The sequence below is a fragment of the Ranitomeya variabilis genome, chromosome 1, assembly GCF_051348905.1.
Source record: "Ranitomeya variabilis isolate aRanVar5 chromosome 1, aRanVar5.hap1, whole genome shotgun sequence".
Taxonomy (NCBI): domain Eukaryota; kingdom Metazoa; phylum Chordata; class Amphibia; order Anura; family Dendrobatidae; genus Ranitomeya; species Ranitomeya variabilis.
In genome coordinates this window covers 862,644,641-862,666,490 of record NC_135232.1, presented here as the reverse complement: position 1 = coordinate 862,666,490, position 21,850 = coordinate 862,644,641, and the positions used below count along the sequence as shown (strand labels likewise).

General features: G+C 42.2%; 1 protein-coding gene across 1 annotated transcript in view; it reads right to left on the bottom strand.

The window, feature by feature from the left end:
• Positions 1–379: 379 nt before the first annotated feature.
• GRID2 (glutamate ionotropic receptor delta type subunit 2) overlaps positions 380–21,850 on the bottom strand; it is a 1,941,594-nt gene continuing 1,920,123 nt past the window's right edge. The window contains exon 16 of the mRNA XM_077277244.1: positions 380–2,090. Within this exon, the coding sequence (XP_077133359.1) occupies positions 1,668–2,090 (423 nt within the window). The 3' untranslated portion in view covers positions 380–1,667. The remainder of the gene's footprint in view (positions 2,091–21,850) is intronic.

Here is a 21,850-nt window from a genome sequence, read left to right as displayed (position 1 = left end):
GCAGGTGTGACACTGTTTTATCTTTTTTATGAAAGTAGTCATTTGTAATATTGAACTTCTTGCAGACACTGTAAATAGAAAGAGCCCTATTTTTGAGTGTCTGATCAGTTTGATTTGTGTCAAATGCGTATTTTTCATACAGACCATTTTTTATTAGTGGAGGTACATGTCCAGCTATCGCATACCAGATTATATTCCTTCAAATTAAACAATTAATAGATTGAATGAAATCGTTGAAATATTTAGCATTTTCCGACATAATAGAAAAGTAGAGATGGTATGATGTGATATAAAACTCTTCTTGTTAAAATAGTTAAGAACTTTCTAAAGTAAATATTCTCATTGTATATAATTTGTTATTTTTTTTACTTTTGTTTTTCTAAAGCGCTATTGTATGATATATTTTTTTAACTTAAACATGAACACATTTATCAATTGGCGTATATAGTCCATATTCCTATGATATATATAATGCTGGAAGTCTGGATAATGTTGCCATTATGTAGACTGAATTTGATTTTTAAATTCATTTTTATTAATGGATATGATGGTACGACACTGTTTTCAGTTTGGACAGTATGGCAGGAGGGTGTGAAACTGCTGTGGAAGCGGCACAGCTTTACTATTCACATGCTGCTAACTTTTGGAATTTTGTTAGTCTCCCGTTTAAGAAAGAAGAGGTTATGTTGCCCTCTGGTCAGTTCATCTCTCTTGTTTGCTAACATAGAAGAACCCTATGCAGATTGTCACTGTCTGTGATAAAAGGATATCCTGAACTACGGCCCCCTCTCCTTACTGCACTCATAGTGGCATTTTATTTTTTACCATAGATAGTAAAATATTATTTTTCTTGAAAAAAAAAGTCTGAAAATCATAAAAAAATAAAACATATAAAATATAAAAATATTTGAAAATATGTACACCCACAGCACATAGCCAAAATTAGAATAGCGGTAGTATATATGTTACGAGGTCTATGAACTCCTTCCTGTATATATGAACATAATGTCAACATTATCCAGATTTTTCTTTAGTCACACACATGAATACTGTATGCATACACTGTCATATATACATACATTGAATTGGTGCAGACCTTTAACCCAAAAAGTAAACTGTACATTTAAAAAATGAGTTGATTAATTTACATATGCACTGCTACAGTGCAGCAAAAATATGCTTTAATATATTCTTTTCTGGTGGAGAAATGGCTTTTTTGTAGTCCTACAAAATTGCATTCTTTTTCTTACAGCCTGAATAGCATTTTTTTTACTCTAAACTGCAGGGTTCGCCTTTGGTCCACTTTTATGGGACACAGGAGCAGCAGAGTATAAAGGAGAATCATCAAATAAGATGCAAAGATTTGGAATTATTGCAGATGTAACTTTGAAAGTAAAGTGAGATTCATAAATACATTAACTTGTTTTCCAGAAGAAACAGAGAAGAAATAAAGATGAGGCAGTGAAATGAATTTACAAGATTTAAAACACATTTACAGACAAAAGAGGAAGAAGAAAGCGAAGAATCAAAAACTGTTATTAATAATCTTGATATAAAAAAAATACATCCATGTTAGTTCCATCGTTTTACAGATGCTCCTAGCAAATAGCGTCCAAGAAGAAAAAGAAACAAGAAGAAAAAACAGTGGAGAAGAAACTCTCTAAAGCTCATATGGAGGTACCTCGGTCAGGGTCATTACCAAGATTGAGCCCTAGAGAAGGAGTTGGCTGGTATGGAATAGATGACATAGTTTTAATTGGACTTCGAAAAAATCCACCATTGGGAGATCTGTGCCTAAAAGGACCAGTTCGATGCTCAGGCACATTACCAAATGAAAATCCAGAAGCAGCTTTAGTAGACAAGTTACGACTAAGTGTCTGTATCTGTTCCGGTATAAAGGTTGTCGTAGTTATATGAGTATTTCGGAAATCACTAATTTGCTCCAAAGTTTGTCTCGTTGGTAACGTGTCAATGTCTAGTGGCGTCAGATCCACTGATGAGGAAGAAAACTGTTTATGAGGGCTTTCATCATCAGTGCACAGGCTGTTTACACGTCGGTGGAGATGTTCCAGGTCAATTTCTTTGTCATCCTGGAGGAGAAAAAAAAAGAGGGAGATGCACAGTATTCAGTACGAACCTTAGGTATCCTAGCCAGACATCATCGACTAAATGAAAAAGTAGCACATAAAAATGCAGAATTTGACTTGATGGAGTTAAAAAAAACCTTTAAGCTGTAGATATGGTTCACTAAAGCATAGCTTTTTAGACATATTTTAGCCTTGCAAGACCAGCGGACAATGTGGGAAAGCATACAGGTATCCACAAAAGACAGTTTCACAACTCAAAAATAACAAAAAGAAAAGCCCACAAAAAACAAATTCTCAGTTTATTGCCCCCAAATAAACATTCAAATTTCATTTTATAATAAGGATATCTTAAAATATTATAATATACTATAAATATTGAAATGTAAAAACTAAAGAACCTATTCAAAGAGGTTTTCTGGCCCTTATTATCAGAATGAAAAAACAACACACTCTTCTTGGTCCACTTAAGTCCTGACCTAATCGACTGAAGTTAAATCGAACCTGTTGGTAAGAATTTCTACTTAAAACTAAAGGTACTCTTTGTAAATTGATATGTAAGAACGTATCCTGCCATGGTTGAAAATTCTGCAGTTTGAGTTCTATGTAAATTAGCTGCAAGTGCATGAGGGCGAGGAGTCAAAGGACTTCCAGCTCTCTGGTACTCACTCTTTATTCCCTGCCCTATGCCTGGCTCCTTCATTTTATTGAGAAAATCAGTCTAGTCTATGTTGTCTGCTGCCTCTTGTACAAGTGCCAACATTGCGGTAATCTGTGTCAGAGTCAGTGGACTAGGACTTGGTGAGAGCTGGCAGACAACAGAGGCTGGATTGACCTGTCAATCAAGCACAGAATCCAGCCGCCAGCCAGAGAATAAAGAGTGACATGCCTCAATGAACTTGCAACTAATTTGTATAAAACTTCAATTGTGCATTTCTCAGCAATAGCATGATGGATTTCTGCAAGAAAGGTATCAATTTACTCTGACCCTACACAGCTGTAGATTGTGTTTTATGTAGACATTCCTCCTCACAAATTGCATATATTAAATTGGCATCTATATTAGATCCATCCCTTTAAAGGGAACCTGTCATTTCGTTTTTTCAGTATGAGATAAAAATACCATTAAATAGGGCCTAAGCTGTGCTGGACAATAGTGTATTTTGTGTACCCTGATTCCCCACCTATGCTGCCGAAATACCTTACCAAAGTCGCAGTTTTCACCTGTCAATTAAGGTGGTCTGGTCAAATGGGTGTGGTGAAATCGCTTCTTCTCCCCCAGATCTTGCTTATCTTTCCGCTGGTGGCGTAGTGGTTTGCGCATGCCCAACAGGGGAATGCACTGCGCAGCTGAAGAAAAAGAGCGCGATCTGCACTATTCTCTGCTTTTTCGCTGGCGGCGGCCATCTTCCTGAGGCTGCGCGTGCGCAGATGGAGCGCTCTGCTGCCCGGTGCTTCAGGAAAATGGCCGCGGGATGCCGCGCCCATTTGACCAGACCACCTTGATTGACAGGCGAAAACGGCGACTTTGGTAAGGTATTTCGGCAGCATAGGTGGGGATTCAGGGTACACAAAATACACTATTGTCCAGCACAGCTCAGGCCCTATTTAATGGTATTTTTATCTCATACTGAAAAAATGGGGTGACAGGTTCCCTTTAAATTAGATGTACAGAATCACACATGTACAGCTCTGGCAAAAATTAAGAGACCACTGCAAAATGTTCAGTTTGTCTGATTTTTCTCTTTATAGGTATATTTTTGAGTAAAATGTAAATTGCTCTTTTAGTCTATAAACTTCTGACAAAGAAAAATGGTCAAAATAATATAAAACCCAGGGCTTTCAGACCTCAAATAATGCAAAGAAAACAAGTTCATAATCATTTAGAAACAACAATACTAATGTTTTAACTCAGGAAGAGTCCAGAAATCAATATTTTGTGGAATAACCAGGATTTTTAATCACAGCTTTTATGTGTCTTGGCATGCTTTCCACCAGTCTTTCACACTGCTTTGGGTGACCTTATGCCACTCCTGGTACAAAAATGTAAGCAGTTCTTCTTTGTTTGATGGCTTGTAACTATCCCTCATCCTCTTGAATACATTCCAGAGATTTTCAATGGGGTTCAGGTCTGGAGATTGGGCTGCCCATGACAGTGTTTTGATATGGTGGTCTCTTAATTTTTGCCAGAGCTGTATTTTTACTTTTTTACTGTCATATTGATATGTCAGAAAACATTAGTGGTCATCCAGGTACTAGGACCCTCCACTGTAAAAGTAAGATTGAAACAGTAATTAAGCCCTAAAACAGTAATAATTGTAAAATGCAAATAAAGATTCCTAATTAAATTGCATCAATGTTCAATTAATTGTTATGTCGATCTTTGCTCCCATTTTACAGTTTGCATATAATTATAGTATATTTAAAAGTTGGCTAATTTTATACAACAAAAATATAAAAATAATATTGTTCTGTATTGGTATACAATAATGCAACATGTTTGCAACGTTATTCCACTTTTTGTATTGGACATACCCTATGATTTGTTTTAGAAAAAAAGCATGAAAAGAGAACCATAATGTATGAATCTAAATAATGTAAAAAATTAAGCTCATCATTATGAATACCTATTTAGAGGTTATTTCCTAAAGGAAATTAATGATTTTAATGCTTTAATATTTCAAATGATGTAAGGTGAGTTATCAATTGTTCTGGTCCTAATAGAAATAACATCACATCTGCATATTTTCCATGCCCCATGGTGATAATTTCTTATTCCACATCCATGGTCACAGAATTGACTATATATTTTCAATAGGTTTTTTATTTTCTGCAAAATGTTTGGCCAATGATCTGAACAACTGTTGTATCTGCCGAGGATCTTTTGATTTCTATTCTTTTGCAGTACTTAAGCTAGTCAAAAATAGAAGCTAGAAATAATTTTTTACCTTCACTTCCTATCTGGTGGTACTTTGCTCATCCCAACATATTCTATGCGTCTCCCCCTCTCACCAGGTACTAGAATAAACTGGAACGCTAACCTAAAAATAATTTTTCATAAAAATATATGGTCAGTGAAAAGTTGGTATCTGTTGACATGCTATTTTGGCCATATAGTGAGGTGGCTTTACATAAAGTTTCATACATTTGATGCAACTGAGACAAGTCTTTCTCTTGTTGCCACAGCCATTTGTACACCGGAAGAGGCTACAGTCATATTAGCGTTCATGGGCTAATACCTTTCTCAACTGACCAAGCATAGGGTCTAAAAATCTGCATATGTAATCTTTTACTTCACCCAGAATACCCTAGCATAACCTGAAAACTACAAACTATAATGGTAATCTGGAATTTGCATTTTCACGACAGCTGAAAAACCACATATTAGCCATATTAAAAATTTCTGATGATAAATAGTCATCTCATAAATGTTTAAAATGCATTTCCAGGTATTGTTTCCTTGACAAAAAAATCCAGTTTATATGTCATAGAATCTAGAAGAAAACTGGGAATTTTTTTGATCCCTTGCCTTACACTTTCCTCCATGTTATTGCAATCAACTGCCCGATTCACAGACCACATGTATGAGGAACTGACTGTATGATTTCAGCCATATATGTTTGACTCTGAAATATTGCGGTGTTTGGAAGAAAATCATACTTTAAAGGCTGCTGTAGACCAAACCACACAGGAGATTAGTTGGACAGATAAATCCCTGCCGGCCTCTCCCTGCCCAATCCCCTTGGGTGACAGGTCTCTCTCTACATGCATGGGTAACAAGAGATCTGTCAGTCGCTGCATTTCAAAATCAAACATGCCTGGCTGAAATCATACAGACAGTGCCTGATACTAAAACACACATGTTTTCCCTAGCAGCCTATCATTGTGCAACTTTAATTTTTTTCAGGGAAGTTTGAGAAATTAAAACTGAGCTGTGATTTATGTCAATGAGCGGCTAGGCCAGTTTGCTTATAAAGTTTTCAAAAATGAGGTCAAGGCTCACATATAATGTATAGAATATATTTAACCCCTTAGTGACATAGCCATTTTTGTACTTAATGACCAATCCAATTTTTTCAATCCTGACCACTGTCACTTTATGAGGTTATAGCTCTGGAAGGCTTCAATGGATCCCACTAATTCTGAGAAAGTTTTTTCGTGACATATTGTACTTCATGTTAGTGGTAAAAATTATTTGATAAGACTGGCATTTATTTATAAAAAATGGAAATTTGGCAAAAATGTGGAAAATTTAGCAATTTACAAAATTGTAATTTTTGTGCCCTTAAATCAGAGAGTCATATCACACAGAATAGTTAATAAATAACATTTCCTACATGTCTACTTTACATCAGCACATTTTTTAAACATAATTTAATTTTGTTATGACGTTATATGGGTTAAAAGTTGACCAGGGTTTCTCATTTTTCCATCAAAATTTACAAAACAATTTTTTTATGGACCACCTCACATTTGAAGTGAGTTTAGGGGGTTTATATAACGGAAAATACCAAAAAGTGACACCATTCAAAAACTGCACCCTTAAAGGTGCGCAAAACCACATTCAATAAGTTTATTAACCCTTTAGGTGCTTCACGAGAACTAAAGCAATGTGGAAAGAAAAAAATGAACATTTTACTTTTTTCACAAAAAATGTATTTTGAAACCAAACTCTTTTATTTTCACAAGGGGATTAGGAGAAAATGGACCACAAAATTTGTTGTGCAATTTTTCCTGAGAACGCCAATACCCCGTATATCAGAGAAAGCCACTGTTTGGGCGCATAGCAGGGCTCAGAAGGGAGAGAGCATCGGTTGACTTTTTGAACCAAGTTTTGGCTGGAATCAATGGCGGGCACCATGTCGCATTTGGAAACCCCCTGATGTACCTAAACAGTGGAATCCCCCCAATTATAACTATAACCTTAACACAGCCCTGATCCCAACCCTATCCCCAACATATCCCTAATGCCAACATCACCCTGACCTCAACACCACAACCCTAGCCCCAATACTAACCCTAGCCCAACCCTAGTCCAACCCTAATCCTAGATCTAACCCTGGCCCCAATCCTAACCCTAGCCCAACTCTAACCCTAACTCTAACTCCAACCCTAACCCTAGCCCAGCCCTAACCCTAGCTCTAGCCCCAGCCCTAACCCTAGCTCTATCCCCAATCCTAACCGAAAAATGGAAAAAAATAATTGTTTTATTTTATTATTTTTACCTAACTAAGGGGGTGATAAAGGGGAGTTTGATTTACTATTTTTTATTTTGATCACTGTGATAGGGTCTATCACAGTAATCAAAATGAACCAATAGGAAAAATCTCCTATTGCTGCCGGGTGCCAGCCAGCAGATCTCGACGGGCACTGCGCATGTGTCCAACATTTTCTTCCAGGAAGAAGATACCAAGGACCGGGGACAGGACCGGGGGATTTAGCGGGGGATTTAGGAGGTGCCGGAGGTGCATGGAAATTAATATGAAATTGGACTTTTTTGCGGTCGCCATTATTCACCGATTATTGCAACACTGGGGATGGTAAAAACTGACCCGAATCATGCTTTCTGGGGTCTCGGCTACTCCCGGTAGCTGAGACCACGGAGATTTTCCTATGTTGGGGGCACGATACACATTTTAACAGCGCTGAGAAATAAGGGTATCGGTGCTCATTAAGGGGTTAATGTTAAAATTAAACATAGCTCATTTAAAAGACATATCCTTTGCGTAGTCCATGAATTTTTGATCTATGAGGATCCAAACTCTGGCCTCACCACCAATCAGTACAATAAAGGAGCCATAGAACTTTTTGAAGTAGCCAACTCATTATGTGTTAAATTAATGTGATATTTATGAAGGGAATGTCAAAATTTATAAGAAAAGATTGTTCAGTTCCCGCCACTGTAGTTACTATTGTTAATCTATTTTTTTATTTTCAGAAACATTGCTGTTAAGACGCTGCTTTTAGTCTGCTGGAGTCATAATTATGAATGTACTTGACAAGCTTAAACACTGTTGCACAATACAGTATGCTATCTCTGTGTGAAATATAAGAGCATATGACATGTAAAAAATGTGATATTGCTGAAAACTTATTTTTGAAATAATACATTGTATAAAAATATTAATATCACTTTGTCTCCTTATGTGTAAAGGCATATGTTGTTAATTTTCATATTTTCAAACAGATGAGAAATATTTTCATTGTAAATGTATGAATTTGGCAAGGATGATCTGTTTAATATGGAAACATAAAATAGCTCAAAAACATGTAGGTGTCACTCTAAAGCTAAGTGAGTTATCCATTATTCAAAATAATTTTCTGAATGGCAGATATACCTGCTGAAACAGAAAAAAAGTATATCATGGATGCTACATTTATTACACTCTATATTATTTTTAATATTATTTATTTTAAGAGCAACATTGATTCCATCGTGCTGTACATGAAAAGGGGTAATATGCAAAACACAAATAGAAATTACAATGAACAAACCAATAGTGATAGACAGATACAGAGGGGAGAAGACCCTACCCTTGTGGGCATACAGTCTGCACGATAATGGGAAAGGAGATGGTAGGTTCGGGATTCTAAGCAGTTCTGGTGTTGGTGAGAAGGAAGTGAGGTCATTGCAGGCTGTAAGTTTTCAAGTTACACTTGAAAGCTCCGAGTGTGGGGGATAATTGTATGTGTTGTGGCAGAGAATTCCAGATGATGAGGGATACTAGGGAGAAATCTTGCAGGCAATTCAGTGAGGAACGTACAAGTGTGGAGGAGAGAAGAAGGTCTTGGGCAGATCGGAGATTATGTGGTGGGAGATATTGGGAGATTAGTTCAGAGATATATGAGGGAGACAGATTATGGACCACTTTGTAGGTCAGTGTTAGTACCTTGAAGTGGATATGTTGTGAAATTGGGAGCCAATGAAGGGACTTTGAGAGCAGAGAAGCAGAGATGTAGAGAGGAGAGAGGTGGATTAGACTGGCAGCAAAATTGAGGACAGACTGGAGAGGTGACAGGATGTTAGCAGGAAGGACACAGAGGAGGATATTGCAGTAGTCGAGGCAGGAGATGATGAGGACATGCACTTGTATTTTAGTAGATTGAGGGTTGAGGAAGGGACAGATTCTGGAAACATTTTTAAGATGGAGGCAGCAGAAGGTGGTGATAGCTTGGATGTGTGGTTTGATGGACAAGGCAAAGGCGAGAGTTACTCCTAAGCAGAGAACTTCAGGTACAGAGGAAAGAGTAATATAATTTATTGTGATAGATCAGGTAGGGAAGATAGGTGAGATGGGGTAAAGATGATGAGTTCAGTTTTGTCTATGTTGAAGTTTAGGAAGCGAGAGAAGAAGCAGGAGAATATGGCTGACACCTGGTCCAGATAGGTAGATTTGAGTGTCATCAGTGTATAGACGGTAGTTGAAGCCATGGGAGTCTATGAGTTGTCCCAATAGTAGCGGATCACAAGACAGAGCCTTGAGGGACTCCGGCAGAGAGAGGATGGGGTGAAGAAGCAGTGTGGGAGTGGCAGACACTAAATGTGTGGTTAGAGAGGTATGAGGAGATTCAGAAGAGAGCAAGGTCTGTGATATCGAGCAAAGAAGGGATCTATAATAGCAGGGAGTGGTTGATTCTCTTGAAGGCAGAGGACAGATTTAGAAGGAGGAGTATGGAGAAATGTCTGATAACTTTGGCAATAATTCATTGGTAATTTTTGTTAGGTCAGTTTCAGTGTAATGGTGGGGGTAAAAACCAGATTGAAGGTTGTCAAAGAGTAGATTAGATGAGAAATGATAGGAAAATGTGGTGTGGACGTCGGCTCAAGAGATGGATTCTTCAGGATAGGTGTAATTATGGCATGTTTGAAAGCACAAGGGACAGTACTAGAAATTAGTGATAAGTTTAAGATATGGGTTAGGGCTGGGATAAGTGTGGTGATGAGGCTGGTGAAGAGGTGGGATGGAATCGGGTCAAGTGCACAGGTGGTGAGGTGTGATTTGGAGAGGAAATGAGTAACCTCTTTGGTGATTGGGGAGGAAGGTTAGTTGGGGACGGTAGTGGTCTGGTATACATAGGGGTTGTGGTGGTTGACCAGTAAAGACTTGTATGATTTGGTCAATCTTGTTGTTGAAGTGTACAGCAAAGTCTTCGGCAGAGATAAGGGAGGGCGAAGGGGTAGTGGTGGGCGGAAAAGGGAGTTAAAACTGTTGAATAGCTGTTTTGGAGTGGTTGGATATAGAGAATATGACGGTTGTCAAATAGACCTGTTTAGCAGAAGTGAAGGCTGTCTTGAATGTGAAAGCTGCTTGTTTGAATGTGGTGAAGCCTTTCTGTGAATGCGTTTTCTTACTGCGCCGCTCTGCAACCCTGGACACTCTCCAAAGCTATTTAGTAAGGTTGGTGTGCCACAACTGTCTTCATTCATCGCACTCTGCCGTGCATGAGAGGGGCGGCTGAGTCAATAGCTAACATGAGTGTAGCATTGTACAAAACAGTGGTGCTGTCTGCATTGTGGAGTGATGATATGGAGGACATCGGTAGAATAGAGATGGAGAGTGTGAGTGTCTAGGTGTGTGATGTTTCTGGAAGGGTGAGCTAGATGCTGGACTTGGGGTCAGACAGAGAGGACAAGGAAGAGAATGTAAGTAGATGGTGGTCAGATAGGGGGAGAGGTGAGGTTAGATAGCGGGCAGAGACAGGTGAAGATACAGTCTAATGTATGTTATTGAAACAATCTTTGTAAGGCCTAGATAACATTTATCCTGTACAATACTGTACGTTGAACACTTGAGTTGCGGTTTCCAACCAAATCCCAAAAAGTACTAACACAATCTAAAAGGTTTTTTGTAAGGCAAAACATCGACCATTTATTTAATAACACACAACCTCAAGTAATGATGTGAGGAAAGATGATTTAACCTGCAAATGTTTTTTTATTTAAAAATGAATCTTTATTTGTTATATATTAAAAATGTAAAAATTCAAGCTATGGAACAGCAAAGTAGTGCACCAGCACTGGAAATAAATTTTAACATTACAGTATACTTAATGCCCAGTCTGTAGTTCATGTGATACACAACAAGTCATGTACAAATGGTAAAATTACTATGAGTATACTAAAGTGTGAATGCAAAGCAATCAGTAAGAATTGAAAAAATCTCTCACTCTAATGAGACTGGGCATTAAGTATACTGTTATCTTAAAGTTTATTTCCAGTGCTGCGCACTACCTTGCTGTTCCTTAGCTTGAATTTTTAAATTTTTAACCACTTCATGACCGCCAACAGCAGATAAACGTGGGTGCTAGCAAGGGTTTGTGCAGCGCCGACATTTCTCTACGGTTGGTGGTCTCGCAGCACTCAGGAACCCCAGGGTCTTGCAAGTGCTGTGATTCCTGTGCAGAGCTGTTACTCTGCCAGGTGACATCATCGGGACCTGATTAGATCAGGTCCCAATGATGTTAACCCTTTGCTATTTTCTAGATGCCGCGATCGCTCACGCGACCAATCACAAGCCGCAACGTCATCGCAGGTCCTAAACTCCTCATTCTTAGGAACGGAGGCTGCCGGTTACATTCGGTAAGGTCCAGGGGCCGCCGGACGGGTGAGTATATCCATATTTTTTATTTTAATTCTTTATTTTTTACATGAATATGGATCCCAGGGCCTGAAGGAGAGTCTCCTTTCCTCCAGACCCTGGGAACCATACACTGGGAACTTCCGATTCCGATTTCCGATATCACAAAAATACCCAATACTTGCGGTATCGGAAAGCTCAACACTATTGGTGACGTGTTTACATTATAGCTTTCCCTTCTGTTTGTTCCACTCCTGGTTTTGGCTTACAAATACTGATGTAAAATACTGACCACATACTGATAGTGTGACCATAGCCTAAATGTAACATGTCTCTTGCAATGCAATACATGTGTATTGCATTGTAAGGGACCTGTGATCAGACAAATAAAAGTTGATGTCTCATACAGGGACTAAGTAAAACAGTAAAAAAAAGTAAATAAAATGTTTTTAAACTATAAAAAATCACAATATAAAAAATAAAATAAAAAATATTAAACTAATAAATACATATATATATATATATATATACCGTATATGTAGAAACAAAAAAAGAACACATATTTGGTATCACCGCATCCGGAATGAGCCAACCTATAAAATGGTCACACTTGTTCACTCCGTCAGAGCACACCATAAAAGAAAAAAAGAAACGGAGCAAAAACCTTTGTTTTTTCATCATGCCAATAAACAAAAAGTAGAATAAAACGCGATCAAAAAGTCATATGAAAATAAACATGGTAGCGATGAAAACATCATCTTGTCCCACAAAAAATAATGTATTCACCGCTGACCTCTAATATAAATATAAAATACAACTTTTATTAAATACCTCTAAAATAATACAAACAAATACCCAATTGTGAATACACACCAACACCAGATTATAAAATGTATAATACAGAGGCACCCAGGGGAGGTGCCTGTCCCTATATATTGCCTGTCTCACCCTGCCTGACAGCAGAGGTTGGCACCCTATGTCCACCGCTGCGCTCTGCTCTCACTTTCCGGCCGGCACTCAGAGCAGGAAGCAGACGGCAAGGGACCTGAAGGACACCGACGGGTGAGTATGTACTGTTTGTTTTTTTACGTTTACGCTGGTAACCAGGGTAAACATCGGGTTACTAAGCGCGGCCCTGCGCTTAGTTACCCGATGTTTACCCTGGTTACAAGCGAAGACATCGCTGGATCGCTGTCACACACAACGATCCAGCGATGTCAGCGGGTGATCAAGCGACGAAAGAAAGTTCCATACGATCTGCTACGACGTACGATTCTCAGCAGGATCCCTGATCGCTGCTGCGTGTCAGACACTGCGATATCGTAACGATATCGCTAGAACGTCACGAATCGTAACGTCGTAGCGATGGAAATTTCAATGTGTGACGGTACCCTAACTATTCAATGGTAAAGGTTGTCCAGACACTTGACACTTGATAGTGTCAGCAGTTACCAATATAATTATAATGGCATATTAAATATTGCCATACAGTACACAAGCTGAAAAACCCCTCGGCATAATATACACAGAGACACAGCATATTCACTCCTTTTCATATAGTGGTACAGTAACAGGCAAGCACTGCAACCCACGGTAGTGCAACAAAACCACACTAAAGCACTGCAAATAACGGTAGTGCAACAAAACCACACTCAACGCGTTTCCCCTCTACTGAGGTTCATCAGGAGTAGATAGTTCAAACATAGCCAAAAAGGCTTAACCTTGTTGCAGAACATAGATGCAAGGTAACCAACAATACTTAGCTTAGCAGCGATATTGATAAGGCAGGCATGATGGCCGGACTCAGCGAGACAATGCTCCCCTGTTTAAAACAGGGGAGCATTGTCTCGCTGAGTCCGGCCATCATGCTTTAGTGTGGTTTTGTTGCACTACCGTGGGTTGCAGTGCTTGCCTGTTACTGTACCACTATATGAAAAGGAGTGAATATGCTGTGTCTCTGTGTATATTATGCCTAGGGGTTTTTCAGCTTGTGTACTGTATGGCAATATTTAATATGCCATTATAATTATATTGGTAACTGCTGACACTATCAAGTGTCAAGTGTCTGGACAACCTTTCCCATTGAATAGTTAGGTTGGGATATGTTGTATCCACATTGGCATTTATATCTGATATAATAAGAATAAGATAAGATAAGATATTGTTCTAACTATTTTCTACTCTACTTTTCGTCTACTTATAGACAATAGGTTCTTATTATGATATCTATTTAGCCTCTGCATATTTATTAAGCAGTTAGAGATCAATACAAGAAGACTCTTCAGTACGACAAGCATCAACATTAACAAATATACAGAAGCTCACCAATGTATGTAGAGTTCTAGAGAACAGAATATAGCTAGTCTAGTAATTAGACCAGTATTAGCTAGCTTTATCACAGGACCCATAAGCAAACGGCATATTCCCCTATGACTATCCTTCTCACCCTTTTAGGCATCTTTTTTCACTCCCCTGCCACGATTGGGCATAATTATTATTATTATTATTATTATTTATTGTTATAGCGCCATTTATTCCATGGCGCTTTACAAGTGAGGAGGGGTATACATAATAAAAAAAAGTACAATAATCTTGAACAATACAAGTCATAACTGGTACAGGAGGAGTGAGGACCCTGCCCGCGAGGGCTCACAATCTACAAGGGATGGGTGAAAATACAGTAGGTGAGGATAGAGCTGATCGTGCAGCGGTTGGTTGATCGGTGGTTACTGCAGGTTGTAGGCTTGTCGGAAGAGGTGGGTCTTCAGATTCTTTTTGAAGGTTTCGATGGTAATAGGGCAGACAGGGAGAGCCGCCGTTGAGTGGGGGCACCACAGCGCAGGACATAGGGTGCCAACCTCCGCTGTCAGGCAGGGTGAGACAGGCAATATATAGGGACAGGCACCTCCCCTGGGTGCCTCTGTATTATACATTTTATAATCTGGTGTTGGTGTGTATTCACAATTGGGTATTTGTTTGTATTATTTTAGAGGTATTTAATAAAAGTTGTATTTTATATTTATATTAGAGGTCAGCGGTGAATACATGACAATAGACTCTAATTGACCATACTTATACTGTGAAACCCACAAAAAATAAGCTGACATATGTTAGAGGTCGAGTTCCCGCCTCTGAACAGAGGGAATCTCAGGCCATTTCCGCTTCCATTCTTCTCCTGCCGCAGCGGAGCCTGCTCAGCGGAGATGTCAGTCCCAGCATCTCGCTCAGTCTGACTCTGTACAAAGGGTTACTGCTGCTTTTCCTGCTTCTGCCTTTGAAGTCAGTGCTAGACAGCGGCGAGCAGACGCTTCTGGGACTAAGTCCTGCTTTTCTCGTTCTGAGCATGCCCAGAGTAAGATCTCTCAGTGGAGATCGAGAGTCACATGTTCAGATACTGCAGCTAAATCAATTGGTCCTCCAGGAAGGTCCTGAAGGTGCTCAGGCTATGTAGCAGCCTCTCATTGGTCCTTCTAGGAAGGTCCTGTACTTGCTGCAGCTATTTAAGGCTCTCATGACCGCACGGCCATGCGCTAGTATTGAATCTGTTACGTGCATGTGCCAGTGTGTCGTTTATGTGTGTTCAGGGACTCGGCTGAAATAAGCCCCTATAATGCCGGCACCTCTGGCGAGGAGATTGTGTGCATGGATTTAGGGCCCCGGCTGAAATAAGCCCCTAGAATACCGGCTCCTCCGGTGAGGAGATTGTATGTTTGCATGACCACTGACTGCTCCCTGATGGGCAGTTTACCTGTGCTCCTGTGAAGTCTAACAGGGCGCAGAGCTTTCCTTTCTTGGCTACTATGTGAGGTAACAGAGCTAGTCTATACCGCCAAATAGTGCCACCATTTACTAGCAGCAGGTTCCCCTGCAGGGTGGACCCCGGGCTGCGAACGCATCAATAATAATAAACATCTATATTTACTCGGTGCATTCCGCTAGCCCTAACAGAATACTAGCGCCAGGGTCTGGCTAGTAAGGCGGACATACAGCAGTCCTTGCGGTACATCCAGCAGCTGGAGGGTAGGTTGGCGGCTCTTGAGAGCACAACCTCAGCTGTGGATGTTACCGCAGTTGCTGTACAGGCTGCTAGCGTGGCTGCAGCAACCTTGTCCATTGCCGCCCCTGTTCCGACATTATGTCGCCTCCCGCTGCCAGAAAAATTTTCTGGAGATAGTAAATCTTGTAGGGGTTTCGTGAGTCAGTGCTCTATATACCTCGAGATCCTGGCTGCACGTTTTCCCACGGAGCGGGCAAAGGTGGGATTTATTGTGTCTCTCTTGTTGGACAGGGCGCTGGAATGGGCTACGCCACTGTGGGAGCGTGGCGATCATGTGGTGCAGAGTGCTCCGCTGTTTCTGACCACTCTGAAACAGGTCTTTTTAGGACCTCGAGTCGCCCATGACATGGCGCTGCAACTGCTGGCATTGACTCAGGGTTCGTTCTTGGTCAGCCATTTTGCCGTCCACTTCCGTACCCTAGCATCTGAGCTGGAGTGGTCGGATAAAGTCCTTATACCCATATTTTGGAGGGGGCTGGCTGACCACGTGAAGGACGCTCTGGCCACTACAGGGATTCCCACCACACTGGAGGAGTTAATAGCTGTCTCCACTCGTATTGACCTCCATTTTAACGAGCGGAGGTTAGAGCGAGCCCAGTGTAGGCAGAGGTTTCGGCTGGCTCCTACCTTCGCCAAACCTCTGGAATCTCCGGTCCTGGTCCCTGAGTCACATGAGGCCATGGAAGTGTCACAAGCAGGATCTAAGTCCCGGACCGCTTGTGCACACAAGGTCTGTCATGTTTGCCAGCAGTCAGGACATCTGCCACCAGATGTTCCCAGCAGTCGAGGAAACGTCAGCGTCTAGTGGTAGTAGGTGGAGGTACACTAGACACGGCGACGTTTGCCTCCAAATTGTCCTTTAAGGGGACAATTACTATAGGCTCATCCACCCACTCGGTAAAGCTCTGCGTGGATTCTGGGGCAGAGGGCAAATTTATGTCTTCTGCCTTCACCCAACTTCATGCAATACCACTAGTGATGCTAGCTCAGCCAGTGACGGTACGAGTGGTGAATGGGTCGACACTGCCCTCACAGATAACGCACCAGACCATGTGTCTCTGTCCATGTTGCCATCCTATCAGGAGATTATATCTCTGCTCGTCATTCCTGAGGGAATTGATGAGGTCCTGTTGGGGATACCTTGGCTACGGTACCACTCTCCTCATATCGAGTGGTCCTCAGGCAGAATTCTGGGGTTGGGTGAATCTTGTGGGGGTAGGTGTCAGAGGGAATGCTTTCAGGTTGCTACTACTGAGGTACCCACAGATCTATCCTCTCTCCCCAAGCAATATTGGCCCTATGTGGACGTGTTCTCCAAAAAGGTGGCGGAGACCCTTCCGCCCCACCGCCCTATGACTGTCCTATTGATCTCTTGCCTGGTGCTGAGCCTCCCCGGGGTCGAGTCTATCCATTATCTCTCCTGGAGATGGAGGCAATGTCTCAGTACATTCAAGAGAATCTGGCAAGAGGGTTCATCAGGAAGTCAGTGTCACCTGCAGGGGCTGGGTTCTTCTTCATACAGAAGAAGAATGGGGAACTATGTCCATGCATAGATTACAGGGGTCTTTACGCCATAACTGTTAAGAATAAGTATCCTCTACCCCTGATATCGGAGCTCTTTGATAGGCTTCGGGGAGCAAGGGTATTCACAAAATTAGATCTGCGGGGTGCTTACAACCTGATTCGCATCCGTGAGGAGGACGAATGGAAGATGGCTTTTAACACCAGGGATGGGCACTATGAATATCTGGTGATGCCCTTCGGCCTCTGTAATGCCCAAGCCGTTTTCCAAGACTTTGTTAACGATATCTTCCGGGATATGCTCTCCACTTCGGTCATTGTCTATCTGGATGATATTCTCATCTACTCTCCAGATATTGACTCCCACCGGAGAGATGTTGGCAGAGTCTTCGACCTCTTACGGGCAAATTCCCTGTATGCAAAGTTGGAGAAGTGTATGTTTGAGCAGGAGTCTTTACCTTTCCTGGGCTATATCATCTCCGCCCAGGGATTGGCTATGGATCCTGCCAAACTACAGGCTGTGATGGACTGGCAAGAACCCCATTCTCTTAAAGCGGTGCAGCGCTTTATGGGGTTCATTAATTACTATCGCCAGTTCATTCCCCACTTCTCCACTTTGGTGGCTCCCTTGGTAGCCCTCACCAAGAAGAGAGCAAATCCCAAATTCTGGTCTGAAGAGGTCTCCAAGGCCTTCTCTTCTACTAAGTCGCATTTTGCTAGCGCTCCCATCCTACATCGCCCCGATGTAGATAAGCCATTTATCATGGAGGTGGATGCCTCATCCATTGGTGCTGGAGCAGTTCTTTTCCAAAAGGATGCTCAAGGTCGGCAGCATCCTTGCTTCTTCTTCTCCAAGACCTTCACACCAGCGAAGAGGAATTATTCCATCGGGGACAGGGAGTTGCTAGCCATGAAGTTGGCTTTCTCTGAGTGGTGACATCTCTTGGAGGGGGGCTCGCTTTCCCTTTCAAGTATTCACAGACCACAAGAATTTGGTTTATTTACAGACCACCCAGCGGCTAAATTCTCGCCAGGCCAGATGGTCCTTGTTCTTCTCTCAGTTTCATTTCACCCTCCATTTTGTTTCCGGGGAGAAGAACATTTGTGCTGACGCTCTCTCTCGCTCCATGGTATCATCTGAGGAGGAGGAAGAGGAGCCTCGGCTTATTGTCCCTTCCGAGAGCCTGAGAACTGTGGCCCTGGTCTCGCTAGAGTCTGTGCCTCCGGGCAAGACTTTTGTACCATACAATTTGTGTCCGGAGGTTCTCTCTTGGGCTCACTCGTCTAGGGTGGGTGGACATTTCGGGACCAAAAGGACATCTGAGTTACTGGCAAGGACATATTGATGGCCTCATATGGTCCGTGACGTCGCAGATTATGTTCGGGCATGTGTCTTCTGCGCCAAAGACAAGTCTCTTCGTCAACGGCCAGCTGGGTTGCTTTACCCTCTGCCGGTGGCAGATAGGCCCTGGGAGATGGTCGGGATGGATTTTGTGGTGGGCTTACCCAAGTCTTGTAGCTGCACCATTATATGGGTGATCACCGACCATTTTTCCAAAATGGTGCACTTGGTGCCTCTTCCACGGCTACCTTCTGCACGGGCTCTGGCGGCGTTGTTTATCAAACACATATTTCGTCTACATGGTATGCCGGACAAAATTGTCAGTGACCGGGGTCCCCAGTTTGCGTCTCGATTCTGGAGAGAGCTTTGTCGTCTACTCAGCATTGAGTTGAATCTCTCCTCAGCATATCATCCTGAGACGAATGGGTTGGTAGAGAGGGCCAACCAGACCCAGGTCACATATCTGCGACATTTTGTCTCTGCCAGGCAGGATGACTGGGCATCCTTGCTACCGTGGGTGCAGTTTGCACTTAACAACACTGTAGCCAACTCCACCGGTCAAACTCCTTTTCTCCTTAATTATGACCAACATCCGCGGGTTCCTGTGCCTATGCCCGTGTCTTCTGCTGACTCCAGGGTGGCACACTGGGCAGTGGAGGCATGAGACATTTGGGACCGCACTCAGGATACCATCTGGGCCGGCCTCCAGGGAGAGAATAAGGTCCTCCGCTGATGCACGTCGGCGCCCTGCTCCGACCTTTGCTCCTGGCGACTTAGTGTGGCTCTCTGCCCATAACATCAGGCTGCGTGTTGAGTCCACTAAGTTTGCACCTCACTACTTGGGTACCTTCAGGGTCCTCGAACAGGTTAACCCTGTGGTCTACCGTCTGACCCTTCCTCCATGCCTAGGTATCACCGACACCTTTCATGTGTCCCTCCTTAAGCCCGTATACATGTCCCGGTTTTCTGAGTCATCTGCCGGGACATTGGGTTAGTCTATGGACGATTATGAGGTGAACGCTATTTTGGGTGCAAGGTGGTACGTGGCAAAAAATTTTATTTGGTGGACTGGAAGGGTTATGTTCCTGAGGACAGGTCCTGGGAGCCTGCTGAGCACATTCAGGCTCTGCAGCTCATTGCCACCTTCGAGCGTGGCGAGGCCCAAGTGGGGGGCAATGTTAGGGGTCGAGTTCCCGCCTCTGCACAGGGGGAATCTCAGGCCATCTCTGCTGCGGTCTCCCATTCTTCTCCTGCCGCAGTAGAGCCTGCTCAGCAGAGACATCAGTCCCAGTGTCTCGCTCAGTCTGACTCTGTTCAAAGGGTTACTGCTGCTTTTCCTGCTTCTGCCATTGAAGTCAGTGCTGGGCAGCGGCGAGCAGATGCTTCTGGGACTAAGTCCTGCTTTTCTCGTTCTGAGCATGCCCAGAGTAAGATCTCTCAGTGGAGATCGAGGGTCACATGTTCAGATACTGCAGCTAAATCCATTGGTCCTCCAGGAAGGTCCTGAAGGTGCTCAGGCTCTGTAGCAGCCTCTCATTGGTCCTTCTAGGAAGGTCCTGTACTTGCTGCAGCTATTTAAGGCTCTCATGACCGCACGGCCATGCGCTAGTATTGAATCTGTTACGTGCGTGCGCCAGTGTAGTCATTTATGTGTGTTCAGGGACTTGGCTGAAATAAGCCCCTAGAATGCCGGCACCTCCGGTGAGGAGATTGTATGTTTGCATGACCACTGACTGCTCTCTGATGGGCAGTTTACCTGTGCTCCTGTGAAGTCTAACAGGGCGCAGAGCTTTCCTTTCTTGGCTACTATGTGAGGTAACAGAGCTAGTCTATACCGCCAAATAGTGCCACCATTTACTAGCAGCAGGTTCCCCTGCAGGGTGGACCCCGGGCTGCGAACGCATCCATAATAGTAAACATCTATATTTACTCGGTGTGTTCCGCTAGCCCTAACACCATACAACTCCAACAGCAGAAAAATAAAAAAAATTATATCTTTCAGAATAAAGCGATGCAAAAGCAATTATTTTTTCTATATAATAGTTTTTATTGTGAAAAAGCGGCAAAACGTAAAAAAAATACGTGCTAGCAAAATCATACTGACTCGAAGAATAAAGCTGTCTTATTAATTTTACTACACACGGAACATCATTTAAAAAAAAAAAAAAAACACAATTCCTAAATTCAAATTCCTGGTGTTTGATCATTCTGTCTCCCAAAAGTCAGAATAGAAAGCGATAAAAAAATGTCATGTGCCCGAAAATGGTACCAATAAAAACGTCAGTTCAACCCACAAAAAACATGCTGTCACATGACTCAGTTGGCAGAAATATGGAAAAATTATAGCTCTCAAAATATGGTGATGTAAAAACTTTTTTTTGCAATAAAAAGCGTCTTTTAGTGTGTGACAGCAGCCAAACATAAAAAAACTATATAAATCTGGTATTACTGTAATCGCACTGAACCAAAGAATAAAGTCGCCTAATCACTTATGCCGCATGACAAACGTTGTAAAAAATACATAAAACCAATTTTATTGCTTGGCGCACATCTACCCTGCGCTCTGTGCTGACCGCTTACACCCAGGTTTCCGTTTAAATCTCTGAAATACGTGATTCAGACAGAACCCCCGGCGGAAGATTCCCTATAGTGAAGAAGATGGAGGCACTGTGAATGCCATAAGACCGGCGGTGTCCGTTCTTTTAGTCATACATAAAAGCGCAGTCAGCCAGTTTTGTGATCCTCTGAAAAGAAGGACACCACTGAAAAGAGGCCAGATGGAGTCCAGTGTAACTCTGCTGCCTCATTATAGTGAATGGATCGGGGGTTTCATCTGTCACGTCACTCAGAGATTTAGATAGAAACCCCAAAATAAGTGCCCAGCGCAGAGCGCCAGATAACTGTGATCCCAAACATTATGTAAAATGTTCCCAATAAAAGCTTCCACTCAATCCACCAAAAAAGCTAGTCCTCGCACAGGTCCGTCACCTGTTAATTTGAAATATAGGGGGCATCCACATTACTGTTGGTACAAAGGCTCAGGAAAAGTGTTATGGCTACTCACCCCCCTAAAATAAATTCTGTGCTCCCAAATTCTGTGCTCCCAAATTCAAATGCACCCCTCCCTTCTGAGTGTATCTAAACCACATATATCATGCACATGTTTGGCATTTCTGTAGTGATGAGAGCCTGCCTAATTTATGAGTGCATCCATCCAGAAGCAGGGGCTGGGCATAACGTACTGGTGACTGCAATGTACTGGTCACTA